Below are 19,677 nucleotides of genomic sequence, written 5' to 3'. Positions count from 1 at the left end.
TTTTTTTAATTATATGTATTTAAATATTTTTGAATACCTTTATGCATACAATATATAATTATCTTATAATCTATTAAATAAATAATAAATATAAGTAGTTTTATTCGAAATAGAGAAAAATATTGTCGGGATTTGAAAAATTCTATTCGATCAATCGCGCGAGGGATGACAGACTGTGTTTTCTTACCGGAAAGCGCCCGATGTTTTGGCAGCCCTGACGCGGAGCGTCTCGCGTCGTCCCGTCGTCTGCATCGAGGAGCGAGTGACAGGTGACAGCTCGTTCTCTCGGCCCGCGTCCCTCGACTGGCACTGTTCGCGACGACGAAACGGCACCTCGTCCCATCGTCCTGGCGTCGACGGTGTAGGCGCGCGATGCCGCGATGCCACGCGCGGCGATGCCCTGAGTGTCGAGCGCGGTCGAAACGGGCGACGTTTGGCGTGAACGTCCGATCGAACGTCCCCGACGTCGACGACGACGGCCTCGGCCGCCCCGCGTGATCTCGCGCCCGTCGCGATGTAAGACCTCGCCGACGACCGGATCGATCATCGTCCACGTCCGTCATCGTCGTCGCTGCGTCTTCGGCGACTGTCATCGACCGTCGTCGACGGCAGGTGGTCTCCCGCAGTTTTCCCTACGGTAATCATTACGGTATCATTACAGTCGTAATCGCCTGTTTGAAAGTATTAATGTCATGTATAGTGCCCTTTGGGACGTTTCTATAAGGATTTTATTAATTAATTACTCTTTTGCATTGTTTTGTTGTTATATTTACTGGTGATATTTATATCCGAGTTGTTTTGTTCCCGTTTTCTTTAGTAAGAATTAATAAAGTATATTGAAAATTCTCTTTTTTTTATAATCTTGCATTAGTAAATTTATGCATAAGTCAGTCTTCGTGCAACCCATAAAAAAGTTCTATAACAATTACAATTTTACAATTGATAAGTTTTACAATTTTTATTTGTTAATCTTTGGAAAGAGATCTTTTAGTACATTTTATCAATCTATTATATATTATCAAACATGAGATGATATACAAAAATAACTAACTTATTTTGACGTATATTATAAGAAAGATTTTTTAATTTCTTGCTTTAGAAATCAATATGATTGCAATGAAACTTCAGGAATCTTCAATTATGGGGAGTGTAATGAAACTTTTAGCATGTAAAGGATGTTTATATTATACTTATAGATACTTATAATGTAAACATATGTTTCTGTTAGAGATAATATAGACAATACATTTAAAGAAAAAAAATCTAATTAATAAAAAACACTAGTTAAAAAAGGGGAAATTAATATAAAAGATGCTTAGTTAATATTACTTAACAACAATGACTATATGTTTGAAAAATCAATATTATACTTTGCAGAAAAACAAAGAGATATGAAGAGATGTAATTAAGTCGGGTGAAAGCTTTTGTCTTCAAAAAGCAAGGATCTCTTCAATCAAGAAAAAGAAAAAAAAACAGCAAAGGACAACAGATAATTCGGCATGATCCGTGGCAGGAATAGAGTCAACTTGGAATCATTAGATGGGGCGGTGGAGGCATGGAAGCCACAGCTGGCCGACCGTCTCTTCAGAGACTCTTCAAGGATACCTTGCCATCACCGGGAATACCCGGATTAGATGTCATAAGAGCCTTGCACCAAGTACGATTCGTTTCTCTTTCTATTTGTACATTTTTCCTATTTTTTTCATATTCCATATTTTTCCATATCTTTACATGCATCTTTTGCATTTTTATTAAAAATTTAACTTTTAATATGCGTGAAGCTAATATTTGGCTAATCATGGCTATTCGTAAGAGTTTTAGCTTATTTTTAATATAGTTCTACAGTTTTTATTTAAACAAGAATTTTATAATTTAAATAAATCAGTCTGACTATATTGAATTTATGCAACATGTTCAGTTTGTCACCTGAAAATTCTCTATATGATTTCTCATATGATTTTAAGAAACTTATAGTTTTACAAATTGAATTTTAAAGAGTTTTCATTTTTTAAAAGTAAAAAATATCAATTATTTATGATGATTATTTCTTTTTGTAGTCGACTCAGCTAATCATTTATTTGCTAGAAAATATACTAAAATATTAATATGTGGAACATTTTATTTACTTTTTACATACTTCGACGAGATAAAAGACTTGCATGAATTATTCTAATAATGCAGACGATCGTGTCATTGCGTACGGCTTTGGACTCGTCGCGCGAAGAGCTTCGCCGATTGCAAGAGAGCGTCGGAGATTTTTCCAGCGAAAGCTACGTCGACGCAGTGGGTCGTCTGGCTCTCGAGAATCACGTCCTCAGACGAAGAATCTTGAGCAAGAGCTGCGAATTCTCGTGCGATGCGGCGCCCAGCTCGCCGATTCAGTCGAAGCGCATCCGACTCGTAGAAACCTCTCGTATGGAGTAAGCACAATTTTAATTAATTTCAAATGTTAGCACAAGATGAATCCTTTCTAAACAAAGAGTTGGTCGATTAATTAAGAGTTTTTTTTTAAATATCAGGCGACCAACAGATTCATCGAAAACTACCATGGACGTATCTAAAGCGAAGGTCGATGCTGATGCTCGAAATACATTCAATCAACCTGCTTCTGGAAATAGTAGCAGTAGCAGCAGCGGCAACGATAGTCCCGATTTGCCTTCTCGTACTAGTCGATCCGGCAGACTCCAAACTTTATCAAAATTCTCCAAAGCAGTTACCAAAGGCACCACTAGTTCCACAATTACCGAAGCGGCGTCTACGATGCTAAACGTTGCTCAAAATGAGAATGATAAACCCTCAATTTCGACAACGAAAGCATCTAGCAACGAGGAAGAGCCTCAAGAAATTTCCGGTAGAGTTAGCTGATTTTTTAATAAATTGATATAATAAATAATTCTTGACTAAAAATTCTGTAAAAACAATTAGGGGAATAAAGTAAAAAATAGCGTTTTTTTAAACGAAGAGAGAAACGACTCAACTCGTTGACTCTTAAGAGTCATATTACATTATCATTGAAATATTTTCAAACGTACTTCTTTAAGAGGAATTTATTGTTCTAGGCGACGCAGTCAATATGGTCCATTTGGATGTTCCTGAAAAGGATACTGGCGAGGACTTAAGTTTAAAATCCATTTCCGACGGTGATAATTCCGTATTCAGTGATCACACGGATCAACCACAGGCACCTCGGAGTCAACCGGGTGATTCATCGAGACCGAATGAACATTCGGAGAACGAATCAGAGGAGTTGGACGATATCGAGCTGATATTTACGACAGACGAGACCTGTCGCGATCTCGGTCTGCAAGAGGATTTGGTATCTATCACTGAGACCGAGTCCTGGCAACATCCAGGCGCCGGCAGCGGCCAACCTGTTCTACTCAAATATACAAAATCGACAGAGAATGAATCCTTGGTCTGTAACGGCGACAAGACCAATTCTGTCGAGGAAGCTGTTTCCTCGCAAAGTTCCAGCATCGATCGTGAGGAGAGTGTCGATAGGTTCGACGAAAGTTCCAGTACCAGACTCAATAAGATGTGGTCGCAGTGTTCCGTCTTGGTCGAGACGGACATCAGCAAATGCGGTATAGTAGAGGATGCTGAGAGCTCAGCGGGATCGTCCTTCCGACATGTCGCGAGAAGAAACACTCTGGCTGCGCCGCCGACAACTTACAGGTTTACTTAATATTAAACAATTTTTTTCTTACAAATAATTTCGTGTCCAAGAAATCCAAAAACGATATCTGCAATATTCATATAATTTACGTTGTTCATTTCCTAGCTTAAAAATGAATTATTAACAATCAGTTAATCGAGATGTTGTTAATTTTTAGTTTGTTTTATATATTTTTTTTATTATTAATATAGATTTGATAAAAATGTATTATATATTATCGGTTTTTTAGACCTATCATTCATCGGGAGGCTTTGGCTAGTAGTCGTAGAAAGAGCTCTGCTCCGTTGCGACCAGTAATGGACCGTAGCAGTGGTGCTCGAAGAGAATCCGGTGCTCAGACGGATATCTCCGCGCTTCCGGCACAATGGCGATCCGAAAGCTACCTGGCCCACAAGGTTGCGCATACCTTTACTACGTTGCCGAGCAAGTTTGCGCTTCCAACAGGCGTGCCCAGTCGATTGAGGCTGTCGGACAAGACTCGAGAAGCTAGGAGAGTGATGTTGTCAGACATCAGCTTCACTAGCATGGTACCAGAGTTATCAAGAAGCGCGGATCATTTATGCCATGATTCACATGCGCAGGTAAAGTTAACATGTAAGAGTATAACATGTGTAGAAAGAAAGGGAAACGAATTGTTATAATTTCCTAAAGAATCTGTAATGAAAAGAAAAATACGATAATGTTTCTTCTTTAGTGTTTCAATTCGCGCAACTATGGTCTTCGTACACCAGAAATCCATAGACGCGAGTCTCTGGGGTCTCCCGCGGGATACTGGCCGCGTTGCAATCCCGCAACAGGCCTGCCAAGTCCCTGCGATTGTCGATTATCGACCGATTTGTATCCTTCGCGATATCGTGGCTCCTTGACATCGATACCGTCACCTGGTCTCGAGGTTGTCGGTGGTCCTCCGCGAAGACACTCTTGGAGAGCGACGGCAGCGTCCTTTGACACATGGAGGGTTCCGGTCGCAACTTCTACGTCACGTCCGACCTGGTCTTCGATGCCATCCTCTCCGACACATGTGCATCCTCCGTCGATCTCCTCCAGAATTTCAAAAAGTGCACCAAAGAGAACCCGATCAAAAGTGACTTTCCAAGGTATAATATGTACATTCCGTCCTCGCTGCGTCTCAAACGTATTCACGATATAATTATTCAAGAAAGGAAAAGGAATATATGTAAAAATATTTGAGAGAGGAGCTCATCTATATTCGGAAAGTAAATTCAAAATGAAGATAGTCGTAATTTTCAGAGTGTCCAATGACGCGCGGTAGTCTGCCCAATTTGCGTTCAGACTTGGTTGGCGGTGAAAATAGCGGAGATTCCACCGAATCATTAATCGATGAAGCCGAGGATTATTTGCGGCGAAGTATCGATTCTATGCTGACAATATCAAGCGTCAGCACGGATTATTGGAATAAGCAAACAGCGAGACGAAGAAGGACGCGAAGACATTCGGAGCCTGATTTAATTCACGATTGGCACCCTCCCCAGGATGCCAGGCCATATTTGCCAAAGGTAAAGTCATGTTTATCTTATATTCATAAACGCAGAGATTCTTGCTCTTAAGTCATATTTTCAATATAATAGATTTTCATTTAGATTAAAATTTTTGCGTAAAATCTTTCAGATACCAAGAGATCTCAAATTAGATCACCTTGTGAAGGTTATATCGCCGGAAGGTAGGGTCCTCCAGGGCCGTGTGAGATACGTAGGTCCAGTTCCAGGTCGAGAAGATGCGCACGTGGGTGTGGAATTGCCATATGTTAATGGTTCATCTGATGGTACTTTTCACGGCAGAAGATTCTTCGATTGGTAAGCTTGTGAGAAATTAAATACAGAATATTTCGCAGACGCATAATATTTATAAAAATTAAATATGTACGTTTTACTTTTATTTGAAACTACGTTAGAGCACAAAGAAATAATAGAATATACTTTTCCTCTTTCTGCTTTTTTCCTTCTTTCTTCCCTCTTTAAAATCTGATAGCTCTAATCTCGGCTTTAATCAAGAATAATTTGTCATTAACAGTGAACCGGATCGTGCGATCTTTGTCCCGTTCAAGAAGGTGGTGCTTGCCTGGTGCACTACTTGACCCGAAGCGCCAACTCCCATGGTCACGCCTCGTATTCTACTCTCCCAGTACACCATGTAAGAAGAAAGGGAGAAAGAGAGAGAGAGAGAGAGAGAGAGAGAGAGAGAGAGTGAGAAAGAGAATTCGGCGAGTAAGTTGTATTTATCACGCCTCGTATTCTATTCTCCCAGTACGTCATGTAAGAAGAAAGGGAGGAAGAAAAAGAGAGAGGGGAGAGAGAGAGAGAGAGAGAATTTAGTGACACATAAGTCGTATTTACAAATTATCATATGTGAAAGCTGGCCAGTCCTCTGATTAGGTTCAGGTCAGAGATAATGAGACTATTCTTAATCTTTGTCGATTAATTCTCTCATCCCCATACGGAATTATATAACTGTTTAACTACATGTGTAAAAATATCAAAATTAAAAAAATAACTTTGGATTCCAATATAATAATGAATCATATGTCGGTGTAATACTATAAACATGTATGTATATAACATACACACACGCACTATATGTATATACATACATACACTCATCCAATGATTATATACTATAGACTATTTCGTTTCAGATAGATGGATAATCACTACTAGCCTTAGAGATAGTAGTGACGAGTTCCGTGATATTATCAACATCTTACTGTACTTAATTTTCTACAAAATATTTTTCTTATAGATATGAAGCAAAATTGATAAAGTCTCATTGTATGTTTTCCTAATAGTGCAGTTGAAAAAATAAGTCGAAATTTGTTAAAGGAACGCTAAAATGTAATCCTTTATCAAATTTGCATGATATATACATTCAACTCGCAAAATATAAGCGAAATCACCCAAGTCTGAGAACAAATACAGAAAGATAGATCATGAAATCTCGCAAATTTTCGTCATCCTACTCACATTAACAAAATGGTTATATGTACAAGATGTATGTACAAATCGTAAAATAATTTTCACAATGTTCAACGTATAATACCATATACTAAAAAAAATATATATATAAAAAAATAAAAAAACATATAACACACCTATAACTTGAAAGAACCTAAATCCTAAATGTATTATGGTGTTATACGCTCTAAAGATAAGAACGTATTTGGTTGAACAGTGAATTTGGGAATGAGAGAATTAAATTACAATTTCATGTAACTGGAGGATAAAAGCAGAATCAGCCGCTAATTAATTTTTGGCAAAAATAATCAAAATTACCTATTAATTAATTAATTAATAGTTTCTATCAATAATAATTCGAGAGGCTATGTGCAGCGAACGCTGGTCTTTTATTTCGGATGGCGTAGTATTGTGATCATACTTCAATCTCGATAAAATGTCGTTTGCTTGCGCTGCGATATTATAATATTAAGCTATTAAGAGAAAGATTGTGTTCCTCGTTCAAAGGACAAAATGACAAATTTATTTTGGCTACTATGATTAATTACTTATTATTATTAATACACACATCGAGAAAACTTTTATCCCGAGCACTCTATTATATTTCAACTTTATTATATCTTAATATGGAAAAAATTTTTCTCGTTGGATAATCTGTATATAATTGATCACATTTTCTTCGTTGCATGATATCACCAACATTCTATTTCTCTTACACATGATTAAATGTCGATTTAAATTCTTTCCTTTTTTTAAGAGAAGCTTGCATGTTCCTTCAAGATGCAGTCTAATTCGATTATTTGGCATATAATGTGGCACAAAATCTCCTCATGAGTTTTCTTATTGTTAGTCATAAGTAAAGTGTTGGGTAAAGTCTATAGTAGAGCATTCATCTGATGATTGGTAATTTCCAATTCATTTTTTATCTACATCTCATGTCTTTGATTTCGTAGATTGACAGGATTATCTTGAAAATTTAATTTCGCTGAGTTAAAAATTTGACACACTCACTAAGAAAAGTTAATTGAATAAAAGAATTAAAAGTATTTTATTAGAAAATTCAAAAAAGAAAAAAAGAAAAAGAATTATAGATATATACAGGATAATCTGATGAAAGCTCCAATCGAATCTTTGTCTACCAATTACAAGGTGGCTATTCTAATATCGATCTATCCAACATTCTGTGCAATTTAATTAATATAAGATTACAATATAAAACTTTTTTTCGATGTGCGTATTCTTGACTGGAACTAACGAAAATAGAGACAAAAATGGATCCGTAAAGAGAAACGTGCAATAGTAATAAATGCTATTAAATTTGTTATCAACCTAATAATATCTTCGCGCGTTGCTTACGAGCTTTCAATAAACAAATGCTTTAGTGTATGCCAGGCATCAAGAGTGTTTTTTTATGTGAAATTAGACCCATTTCAAGACATACCGTATCGTGTCTCGATATTTATGATTCAGAATTTTATCTGATAATTTGACGTCTCTAAATGTTTGATACGTCTAACTTGACGTGGCAAAGCTCTTTGATGTCGCAAGTGATGTACGCGTATGTATATGTATTTTACGTATATATAATATATATATACATCAATTTCTGTACATTTTAAAAAGACACGCGTATGTAAAGTGTAGGCACTACACTTGGCTGTACAAAGATACAAATAATCATATCCTGAGGCTGTACCTATCGTCTTAATCGATGGATCTGATTTATTCGAACCGCAATGAGAACTGATCGATGCGTTTCTCTGAATTCTTAGATCCATGGATACCTAGCTGAATATAATATTAACGTAAAAACGGCGAGATGTCAAATTCTCTCACTATTTATTGTATCGTAACAAATAAAAACGAAAAAATAAAGAAAATTGGCTTACAATGTAAGATACATTATTATCTTCCTTAAATGTAACTCACAGGAATCATTCGATGTTAAATCTTTTCCTGCTTTAGAAAAAATTTCTTAATTCGTATCATAATTCTTAGATTGTAAAGTTCTTAGATCCTTAGATATTCGAATTTATTTAAATTAGAATTCGGAGAATTTCATCTTTTTATATTAAGTATATAAATCTCCCTTTTCATCTTTCACACTTCCAACAATTACTTTCTCTCATTCGTGCAATCTTGATCATTGTACAATTATACTTTTAATTACGATTCAGAATTCGCTTTCTCTTTTATTTAATTTCGATAAAGCGAAGTAATTATAAATGATGAGCCGGATAGTCGGCGTACCAGCTGAAGGCTCCGTTGGAACCGGTCTGCCCCCCGAAATCGACGTAATCCAGAATGTGTGTGGCTGATCGCTCAGAACGGTGTTCTCTCGAATCATCCTGATGAACTATGCTGGGTACGGCGACTGGCACGTATGCCTCCGTTTGTCGAGCCACCCTCGACAACGAGGCTGTGATTGGGCTCACCTCAATGACATCGATACCTTCGATACCGTCGACGGGAATTGCAATGTAACGTCGACCTCCTAGTACGCCATAAACGGAGCACAGCAACGTCAAAATGATACCCTACGATACGGAAAACATATTCGATTATATTTAAGATTTATATTTCTTCATTTCTTTTTGCTACTATTCATTTTTATAATATAAATTGATAAATATATATATTTTGAAATCTTTATTTTACCAAAATTAAAAATCGCAAATGGAATAGAAAATAGTTCTTATTTCAATGTTAATATTTTTCAATTGGAGAGACTAATATTTAATTGTAAAGATTAGAAATGTAACTTTACTATATTAGTTTATTTTACTTATTTTTCTGAATATTTTCGGTAAACTTTCGTATTCAAAGCGCTCTTTAAAAAATTATGAAAGATTTTTATTACTTTTGTCGCAATACAAATATTTTTTAACACATATTTTTTCTCTTATTAATTTCTTCAGTGCAGAAGTTTATTTAGAAAAAATGATATTAAAAATGATATTTTATAGTTTTTTTTATCCTATATTATAATATATAGTTTTCAGAGGATGCTAAATAAGAATTTATCAAATTTTCAAAATTAAAAATAGAGAATTGAATATAACAGACAACAAATTAAAAATATATGGAAAAATGAAATTTTTATTTATTATATATGGAAATAAGATTTATCATCAAATTTTTCAAATAAAAAAACAGTGAATAAATAAAAAAGAATTAGCATTCAAAGTATTGCTGCCTTCACAGTTAGTTAAAAAAATAATTTTATAAAGTTTTGTGACCTCAGAAAGAGTATGCTACGAGAAAAACATAAAAAGATAAAATTATATATTCTATTCTTTTTTTGCTTTTAACATTTTTTATTCTTTTCGAAATTTGTCTAGTTTTTTTGTGCTTTTCATAACTTTATATTAGAATTCATATTTTAGTTGAAAAGATTCGTAGGATTCATATTTAGTCTTACGATATGATAATCTTTAAAAAATACAATTTTGTTCATGATGCACATATGCGTCAACCACACTTCTTCATGACGCACATCCATACTGAAGGAGTTAAAAAACTAATACCTCATCATGTTTAAAATTGATTTAATAAAAAAGGGAAAAAATGAAGTGATTAAATTAAACTATAAATATATTATTTACCAAATTATTCATCGTCCTCTCGTGATGAATTGAGAGCAAGCTAGCAGTTCGGTCCGTCGAACTAAAGTGAGGGGTTTCGTTGCTGCCGTTTTATACGTTTCGCTTGGCCACAGCTTTCTAGTCTCTCTGAGAATAACCGACAATTACTTCTGGCTACTTCTTGCACCATGCTTATCCCATCGCGAAGCTGGCCGTTGACCGCAAGCCGCTGAAATGTCTCCTCTGAGAAAAAGAATCATTATATCCTTCTTCCTCGATTTACGCCTCGATACTTTTGATATTCAGTCAAACTTTCGATCATTCTTTCTTCTTGCTGGCTTGTTTTTCTTCCTGATTCAATTCAGTAGTTTCGGCTTGCTTGCCGATTCAGCGGTTTATCAAAGATTTAACAAATTTCTCAAAAGCTATTTATATTTCTGCTAATACTATTGACAAAAAATAATCTCTTTAATTCATATATTACACTATAATTATATTATATAACTATTATAATTATTAATCGCTTATAATTATTTATGCACTTACACAATTTGAGAGATTTAACTATAATGTAAAAATATAATAAAGAATATATTCTTTTTTATATATACATTATTATTTTTCTCATTATTGTCAGTAATTAAGACACATAACAAGAAAAGTTATTATATAATATTATATATAGGTAATGAAGGAAGAGATGATACATTTATTAAGAAAAACTGACTCTCTGATTATATTTATTGAGAAAAATTGTATTTCATAAAAAAAATAATATTTTAATCTTAAAAACTAATCGCTAAAAATTATTCCATTGTATTGCAATTATCGAAGCATATCGTATTTGTGTATATTTTTGTACTAATATTAATATATATCTATATATTGTATATGTACATATGTACATATATGTACATATAATATGTATATTTAATGTATATTAACGTTCATAAAAAAATACAGGAATTAGTGCAAAACAATATGGAAATTTACAGTATATTATGTCTATTATATCATATTGTCTTAATTTTAAAATTTTAAACATAAATATTAATGATTAATGACTAATAACTAAACTGCAAAAATTCATATTGTTGCTATTTCATGGCACAAGTGTGAGTTGTATAATTCCAGTACAAACGGATTAAAAGTATAAATTATATCTTACATAAAGACATAAGATCACTACATATTATATATCATAACATGAAAAGTACGTATATCTAAAAAAATTCTTTTTATTTTCTGGACTAATCTAGAGAAAAAAATTTTACGAAAATTACTAAGATTGAAAGAAAAAATTATTAAATATACAGTTTCGAAAAGGATATCTTTCAAGATATGTTATTTGGTCCTTTATCGGCATTGCTATGCCTATTTCAATTAGTTGCTTAGATTCTTAAAAAATTACTAAATAAAAGAAAAATTCTTCAATATTGTTTACATCCAGAAATTAATATTAAATATATAAAACATATAGTTTATTTTTTAAGAAAGAAGTTAGAATAAAAAGATTTCTTATAGATTCTTCACGCACTTAATACTGAAGATCTTATTCTGAAATTTATATGCCTAATGTATATAGATTAAATTTTAAACATAAGAAAATTATATGAAAAAGAAAACTTTAGTAAAAATTTATCATGAATTGAATGCTAAAACTAGTATTTTAGAAAAGCTGATAACAATCAATTGTTTCTACAAATTGAGGAATCGGTTTCATCACGAATGTTTGAACCATTTTCAGCCACCAAGGAAGATGAAACGGGTTGAATATCATATTTATCTTTATAATAATTTGGAATTCTTCAAAGAGCTATGCTTCGAATTTGGCTAATTTTAAATGTATCAGAGTTTCTCTAATATCAATGTTCTGCAAAGAAAACAATAAAAAACATTTATAAAGCGAAACTTTTAAAAATGCACGCATAATGATGGCAAAGTTTTCTCTCACAGAGTAAATTGCTTCAAAACTTTTTTAAATCAGATATCATGGAATCACAAATCTCATAAATCTAATATAGAGTTATATAAAATGTTATTTCAAAATGAATTTTACATTTTTTCTATGAATGTATAATATGTATAAAAGTACACATATAAATACTATATATCTATATAATTACTTCAATTTGACAGAAACACAGCGTGAGTAATGATACAACTGATTTTTATTTCTCTTTTTTTTCCATCTATATTTATCCACGTCTTACATTTACTAGCAGCTTGCCTCGTTTAAGCGCGGTAGAATTTGGCAAGTCTTTAACATTTGCGACATAGCGCAATTATTCTTGTATAATGTAAACTCAGATATTAAATTTAGTTAACAAATTCTTACATAAAACTTCCATAAAAATCTATATATATTTAAAAAAAAGTAAAGGGAGAAAAGAGAGAGAGATTCTGAATAGATTTAAATGTATGACCATTATAATATAGAAATATTCATTATTATAGAAATACTCATATACAATATTGGTCAAAAGTATCACATCATCTCCAAAAAAATATAAAAGCATAAATAAATGAATTTTTTATTTTTTTCCCTAATTGCTTCGTTCATGTTTATAACATTTATTAAAGCATATAATAACAATAATAAAATATAATTTAATAATATTATTTGATATGTTTTTAATATATTTGATATTTTTGTTCATTAAACTAATGATTCTTCTATTTCTATAAATAATGCAATACTTTTGATTGATACTATTCGATATTGATTATTTATATATCAACAACTACTTTGGCTCTTTTATTAGTCCTTCTTATATTATTAAATTTTAAGCTTCTGTTAACCATCTAACCATTATATATCGATTATGATGTCAGAAAAATCACATGAATTTTTTTCCTTATATGTCGGATCTCATTTCTTTAAATTTAATTTACAAACAATATTCAAATATTCACAACATCGTTTTTGCTTCATCTACCTTTCCTAAGGTAAGTATCAATTTTAAAGCTATCAGGAATAAATGTAGAATATTGTATAAAATCTCAACAAGTTCGTGCATTTGTGATGCGATGTTTTGTAGAAATATAAGCAGACTTGTAGAAGATAGAAGAAAATAAATATCTTTTTTTAAAAAAAAGCGAAACTATCGGCTTGAAAAAATTTAAAAGAATTTAACAGATTTTGAAAAAAATCGACTTATTTTCTTTCCTTACCTTATCGTCATTCTTCTCGTAAAGCTCGATGTAAAAAACCGGTGAGGAGAAATAGTGAGATTGGTCATCGGACTCGGATAACATCGGATATTCATAGTATTTAATTTTAGCGATGAGAGGTTTCCACTGTGCCACATGAGTGAGATCAGCAAACTTGTCGCAAGCTTTGGGAGTCCACTCGGTTGCTCTAAGAATAATAGTCGTTATCATCATTGAAATCAATGCCGAGAAATTAATTACCGAGAATCATTAATTTCGGCTTACCGTGGCTTCATATTTGCCAATGAACACTCGATAGCCTGCAATTGTAAACAACACAACATATCCGAACGCAGCTCCAACACGTCATTTATGGGAATAGTTTCAACATCTCCATAATCCACATAGAAGACTTTACATTGAGAGTTTTCTATGTTCAACACTTGCGCGCGATACCATTTGTTGTCATGATTGAATTTGGCTGCTACTATCTTATATAATTTTACCTAAAATTAGCAAACATTTATAAATAAGTAATATCTATAAGTAATTATATATAATAATTGTACTATAATATGATAATTAATGTATAATTATTCTTTACATATTATTTTAAGCATCTTACTACTTAGCGCGTTGAAAAAGTTGAATCTTCAAAATAATTTCGTCATATAAAATTAAATTTTATAATATCTACAGCATTTATACAAGATATTAAAAATATATATGTATTTAGAGAAGTTACAATATATAAAATATCTAAAGTTTGTATTTTTCTATATTATCTTTTTGTTTTTACCTTTTTTCTATGAAGTTCACGATTTTCCGTTTTATTGTAATACTCTGTCATTTCAGACACTAAGTTATTTAAAGCTGCATTTCCAGGGCCAATCATATGAATCCAGAATTTATCTGGTGTTTCCACCGCAGATACGAATACTTCTATTTCTCTTTCTTCGCCTAAACAAAAGTTAGTTACAGCTAACGAAAATCAAACAAATTAATAAAATCCACATTAAATCCACATTAATTAAACATAAATTCATTGTATCTTTTTTGAGTAACAGCTAATGTTCTTTACTTGAATTGGAATTGAAAAATCGAACATTTTACGAAAATAAAGTTGTTTTATGTATATAATTGTGTATACCTAGTTGTATAAAAGTCTCTGAAATATCATCGAACATGTTAATACTATCATTAGAGGATGGTTTTTTTTTTTTGTCTAGACTTTTAACCTTATCTCTTATTTGCTTCATGGCTTCTGTTACTGGTGTAAGATATCCTTGTAACGTTACTTTATTATTGTCTATGAAAACAAAATTAATATATAATTACCACAATGATTGCTATAGACTCTTGCTAGTGTCTTCGATACAAAAATAATAATATATAATAGATACAATTTGTATTAAAAATTTAAAATTCTTACACAAAAGGTAGTTGTAATAAAATTGAGTACCAGAACATAACAATAAAATGAAAATAAATTGTCAAAATAAAAAAAGAGGAAACACTGAACATACATACCTGGAGATATAGGATCTTCCTCAATTATAATTTCTACATCTCCAAAATCTTGTTTTATTTGCTCTATAGTTTTTCCACTTTTTTCTATGAATTTTTCCCATACTTTATATGGTACAGAAGGTTTATAAATAAAGGAAAACCTATGCCCTTCTTTAAGGTTATCTGTTATATCTTCAATATTTGAGTTTTGAGCTTCTTTTTTTTTGAAAACTCTAATCTTATCTCTTATCCGCATCAAGGCTTTACTTACTGGTGTAAGATATCCTTGTAACGTTACTTTATTATTGTCTATGAAAACAAAATTAATATATAATTACCACAATGATTGCTGTAGACTCTTGCTAGTGTCTTTGATACAAAAATAATAATATAGATACAATTTGTATTAAAAAATTTAAAATTTATAATAAAATTCTTATACAAAAGGTAGTTGTAATAAAATTGAGTAAACCAGAACATAATAATAAAATTAAATTAAATTGTCAAAATAAAAAAAGGGAAAACACTGAACATACCTGGAGATATAGGATCTTCCTCAATTATAATTTCTACATTTCCAAAATCTTTTGTTATCTGCTCTATAGTTTTTCCACTTTTTTCTATGAATTCTTTCCATTCTTTATATGATATAGAAGATGAAATAATCTCTTCTAAAGAGTCAACATCATCTATTTTATCATCTATTTCACCAAATATTTCATCATATGTTTCATCATTTATTTCATCATATATTTCTTCATATATTTTATCTTCTATTTCATTTTCAATATTTTTATTAGCGGATGATGTAAGCATTCTTGTATTTGGTGCTCGTACATGTTTCAGCTGAGCTTGAAGTCTTACTTCGTAAATTTTATCTTCTAATTGAGCAACTGCATATCCTATTTGATTGAGAGTTCCTTTTATTATTATTTTGCTTTTCCACCTACCTATAAAGAAAAAAATTAACATGGTTATTACAATAAATAATAGATATTAAATATAATTCTTATATATATATATATAGGATACAATATATATACATACAATATATATACAATATATATATATATATATATAGGATCCTATATATATATATATATATATATATATATATATATATATATATATATATATATATATATAGGATACAATATTAATAAATATGTGCTTATACATTTAGAAAATAAATTTCGATAAATATTGTATAAAAACACAAATCTGTATATAGTAAATGAAAATAAGATATTGTAGATTTAATGAGATTTATAAAGCAAAAATTCATTTATTTAAGAATAGAAAAAAATAGACCAATTGGAATTTTTAAACTTTCTAAGACATTACAAATCTAGAGAAAATTGTAATGAAATTGTGTAACAAGAGCAATTGAAAAATATACAATTGAAAAATCATTATATAGAAACACATAAACACAAATAAAATAAACTTTTAAGCTGAAGAAAATTTAAAATTTAAAATAAAATTATATGCTAATAAAAATAAATAATCCAAAAACGATAAGAAAATTATATGGAACGTAATTAATTAAAAAAGCAAACATGACTGAACAAATTATAAAAGAAAATATTAGCACACACCTTTAATATTATGAGCAGCATAGTCCATTGTGATTTTTGCACCAGAAGATCTTTGTATTTGCTGTATAATATCCTTATTTTTATTTAAAATTCCAGACATTTTGCAAACTTTATATGACGCTATCAATTCATAGGTTTCAATGATAGGTTGACTGTCTAGTATATTTTTTATCATTGACTCTGCTAAATGAATGCCTTCTATTTCATTACCCTGTATGATGCAGATATAATCTGGAGATCCTACATCTTTTTTATCAAGACGAATATGCGTGCCAGTTTTATTTTCTATGTTACGTCTTACTGAACCACCAATACCAATTATAGCAGATAAAAATTCCTTAGGCACTTTATAATGTGCTGTAATGCATCTAGATGTTATTATCTGTTGAGATTTCTTATCACTATCATCTTTGGTCCCATCATCCTATTGTGCAATAATAATAAATTTATATTCAGAAAAAATAGATAAAATTTATTAAATCTTACATCGAAAGAAAGAGAAAGAGAAAAAAGGAAAAACTGATTTATAATTATAAAGAAATAAATATGATATAAAAAAAATGTATACCAAAAGTATAAAATTTACCTTTCCAAACATAGAATAGAGCAACATTGACAGAGATACACAACTAACAGTTGTCAAAGATATGCCAAGTAAAATAGGTACTATGAACTTTTTATCCAAATTTGATATCCAATTCATCTTGCAATGAAAAGATTACACAATCAAGATAATAAATTTTAATAAGCGTTGAGAAAAGCTCTCTTTAAATTAACAATAATTAGAAAAAATACAATAGGCAATAGAGAGTAAGAGAATTAAATTTAACTTAAAGTAAATAATCAGAAAATATAATTCATTTAAGTTGTACAAAAAACTAAAAACACGGTAATAGAAATAAGTACATGAAAAGGCGAACGTTTCTGGCTCTCGTTTGAGCCTTCTTCAGCGCATTAACAAACGGTACAAATTTAAATACGTAATAACATTGATGTAGGAAAAAAACGAATTGTATTTTTTCTAATTATTGTTAATTTAAAGAGAGCTTTTCTCAACGCTTATTGATTTACGCCGGCTGAAAGTATGCGTCGCAGATTCAATTCGTTTTTTTCCTACATCAATGTTATTACGTATTTAAATTTGTACCGTTTGTTAATGCGCTGAAGAAGGCTCAAACGAGAGCCAGAAACGTTCGCCTTTTCATGTACTTATTTCTATTACCGTGTTTTTAGTTTTTTGTACAACTTAAATGAATTATATTTTCTGATTATTTACTTTAAGTTAAATTTAATTCTCTTGCTCTCTATTGCCTATTGTATTTTTTCGAATTATTGATAATAAATTTTGTTGTGTGATCTGTGACTATGTATTAAAAAAAATTTACATATATTTATAATTATTCACATATATATTCTTATTTGTTCGATCAATACATTTTTCAAGATTAAGAAAACACGATCTTTTTTTACGGATGTTACTCCTACAGATAATTACTTTTTTTTCGTAACGATTTTAATTATTTTTGTCAATTATTATACTCAAAATCTCCGCAATAACAGCAACATATTTTATAAGTTTAATACATTTTACACGTGACAAAGGAAGCCTATATACCGCATACTTACTATAGTTTGTATCTAAAATGTGTTTTACAGAGGCACGGTCGAGATATGTAAAAAGGAAGACAAATTTTATATATTCAATAACAGCAACGGTTGATCAGTAACAATTGATTTTTATTTTCGATGTCTAACAAGCTGGGAAAAATATGTTTTAAGGAAAGTCCAAAATGTTTACCTTAAGCCACTCGTTTCCTCTAGAGGTCTAAATATCAGAGAGACGCCAAACTACCCCCACCATGCCGCCGCGCCGCCATCTTAAGCCGACGGCACACGGTACGATTTTTCGTACTGGATTTGATAAGATTTAGTAAAATACTAAAAATGCACCAATCAGAATGCAGCATTTCTAATATTTTACTAAATCTTATCAAATCCAGTACGAAAAATTGTACCGTGTGCCGTAGGCTTTAGATCCTACACGCACGTGATGTTATAGCGGTAGTGACGGTATTTCAGTATTAAGCCTACGGCACACGGTACAATTTTTCGTACTGGATTTGATAAGATTTAGTAAAATATTAGAAATGCTGCATTCTGATTGGTGCATTTTTAGTATTTTACTAAATCTTATCAAATCCAGTACGAAAAATCGTACCGTGTGCCGTCGGCTTTAGTCCATGTAAATCGCATGAACGTAAACAGAGTATTCCCTAGGTTTACTCCCACTTTGTCACCGTAGCCGCCATCTTAAGAACGGATAGCTCACCACCAATCAGAAGGAGGCACGAGTTGGCGCCTTTCTGATATTTAGACCTCTAGTTTCCTCTACGTTTCTCCTACGTACAAAGCTGGGTATACACTTAAGGTGCCTTTTCATGCAGCGAATTTTTCGCTGCGAATGATTTTTAGCGAGTAGAGAATAATTCGCCGCAAAGTAGTGAATTATTCGCCAAGAATAGTTTATGAACGTTACATCTATATGATTGCGTGTCAATATACTAAATATTTAAAATATTATTTATAATATTTATTTTTATTTTATTAATAACAAATAACAAAATCTTTTTTAATAGAGGATTCAGTTATAAACTGGATTACTTGCGGTATAATCAACAAATGCAGTATTAGTTATTTAATAGTGTATAAGAGTATAAATAATTACTACCAATTAAATAAATATACCAAAAAGGAAAGCTGATTTCTTTGTTAATTTCATTTTGTATTAAAATTGATGTTTCTTTATAAGCTATAGATTTGTATCTTGCTAACGTTCGCGAATATTCGCTGAAAGCTGAAAAAATCCAGCGAACAGCGAATACTCGCTAGTGAACAGCGAATGATCATGTGATCTTCAATCGCAGCGAAAAATTCGCTGCATGAATTGGCACCTTTAAGGTGCCTTTTCATGTAGCGAATTTTTCGCTGCGAATGATATATAGCGAGTAGCGAATAATTCTCCGTGAAGTAGCGAATTATTCGTCGTGAATAAGCGAATAGTAAGAAGTGAGCTGAATTTTTATTTTTCTAAAATGGAAGAAAATTCAATTACTACCTGGACGCGTTGGTATAATCAACAAATACAATTTTTTTTCAATTATGTACAAATAAATAATTTTTATCAAGAA

At 31.5% G+C, this 19,677-nt stretch overlaps 3 protein-coding genes across 11 annotated transcripts; 1 reads left to right on the top strand and 2 right to left on the bottom strand.

Annotated features, from left to right (window-relative positions):
• Window positions 1-211: 211 nt before the first annotated feature.
• LOC145970855 (uncharacterized) lies at window positions 212-8,536 on the top strand. 2 transcript variants are annotated; one of them, XR_014438638.1, is made up of 11 exons: window positions 213-637; window positions 1,378-1,657; window positions 2,182-2,420; window positions 2,520-2,851; window positions 3,060-3,675; window positions 3,906-4,257; window positions 4,371-4,773; window positions 4,928-5,193; window positions 5,306-5,490; window positions 5,708-8,203; window positions 8,290-8,536. XR_014438638.1 is itself a non-coding variant. In XM_083097860.1 (10 exons), exons 2-10 carry the CDS (start codon window positions 1,556-1,558, stop codon window positions 5,769-5,771), a joined length of 2,559 nt encoding a protein of 852 aa, XP_082953986.1. In that variant the 5' UTR covers window positions 212-637; window positions 1,378-1,555; the 3' UTR covers window positions 5,772-8,536. The 2 variants fall into 2 exon arrangements, 1 of the variants encoding a protein (XP_082953986.1); XM_083097860.1 differs by having other exon boundaries at window positions 212-637; window positions 5,708-8,536.
• LOC145970858 (uncharacterized) lies at window positions 8,468-10,389 on the bottom strand. Its single transcript, XM_083097873.1, has 2 exons — window positions 10,251-10,389; window positions 8,468-9,182 (listed from the first exon to the last, which is right to left on the bottom strand). The coding sequence occupies exons 1-2, from the start codon at window positions 10,260-10,262 to the stop codon at window positions 8,865-8,867; spliced, it is 330 nt and encodes a 109-aa protein (XP_082953999.1). The 5' UTR covers window positions 10,263-10,389; the 3' UTR covers window positions 8,468-8,864.
• Window positions 10,342-18,397, bottom strand: Papi (tudor and KH domain containing protein papi). 8 transcript variants are annotated; one of them, XM_083097867.1, is made up of 10 exons: window positions 18,288-18,397; window positions 17,076-17,192; window positions 16,490-16,913; window positions 15,428-15,841; window positions 14,913-15,200; window positions 14,533-14,691; window positions 14,182-14,363; window positions 13,668-13,888; window positions 13,404-13,590; window positions 10,342-10,472 (listed from the first exon to the last, which is right to left on the bottom strand). In XM_083097867.1, exons 2-10 carry the CDS (start codon window positions 17,190-17,192, stop codon window positions 10,422-10,424), a joined length of 2,043 nt encoding a protein of 680 aa, XP_082953993.1. In that variant the 5' UTR covers window positions 18,288-18,397; the 3' UTR covers window positions 10,342-10,421. The 8 variants fall into 8 exon arrangements, with proteins under 8 accessions (XP_082953993.1, XP_082953996.1, XP_082953990.1 ...); XM_083097870.1 differs by lacking the exon at window positions 10,342-10,472 and adding an exon at window positions 11,009-12,102 and having other exon boundaries at window positions 16,700-16,913; XM_083097864.1 differs by lacking the exon at window positions 10,342-10,472 and adding an exon at window positions 11,010-12,102.
• Between the last annotated feature and the right edge of the window lie 1,280 nt (window positions 18,398-19,677).

This window comes from Camponotus vicinus, unplaced genomic scaffold (assembly GCF_025532165.1).
Source record: "Camponotus vicinus isolate PSW18456_S1 unplaced genomic scaffold, iyCamVici1.0 SCAF_4, whole genome shotgun sequence".
NCBI classification, from domain to species: Eukaryota; Metazoa; Arthropoda; class Insecta; order Hymenoptera; family Formicidae; genus Camponotus; species Camponotus vicinus.
This window is presented reverse-complemented; position numbering and strand designations above follow the sequence as displayed.

Bases quoted from the DNA above. Each gene is read 5' to 3' on its own strand.
- Papi (XM_083097864.1), bottom strand. From the start codon at position 17,192: ATGAATTGGATATCAAATTTGGATAAAAAGTTCATAGTACCTATTTTA. The intron at 16,914-17,075 runs GTAAATTTTATA...ATTGCACAATAG, and splicing joins TCTATTCTATGTTTGGAAAG to GATGATGGGACCAAAGATGA. The intron at 15,842-16,489 runs GTGTGTGCTAAT...TTTTCTTTATAG, and splicing joins TGCTGCTCATAATATTAAAG to GTAGGTGGAAAAGCAAAATA.
- LOC145970855 (XM_083097860.1), top strand. From the start codon at position 1,556: ATGGAAGCCACAGCTGGCCGACCGTCTCTTCAGAGACTCTTCAAGGAT. The intron at 5,194-5,305 runs GTAAAGTCATGT...AAAATCTTTCAG, and splicing joins CCAGGCCATATTTGCCAAAG to ATACCAAGAGATCTCAAATT. The intron at 5,491-5,707 runs GTAAGCTTGTGA...TGTCATTAACAG, and splicing joins GGCAGAAGATTCTTCGATTG to TGAACCGGATCGTGCGATCT.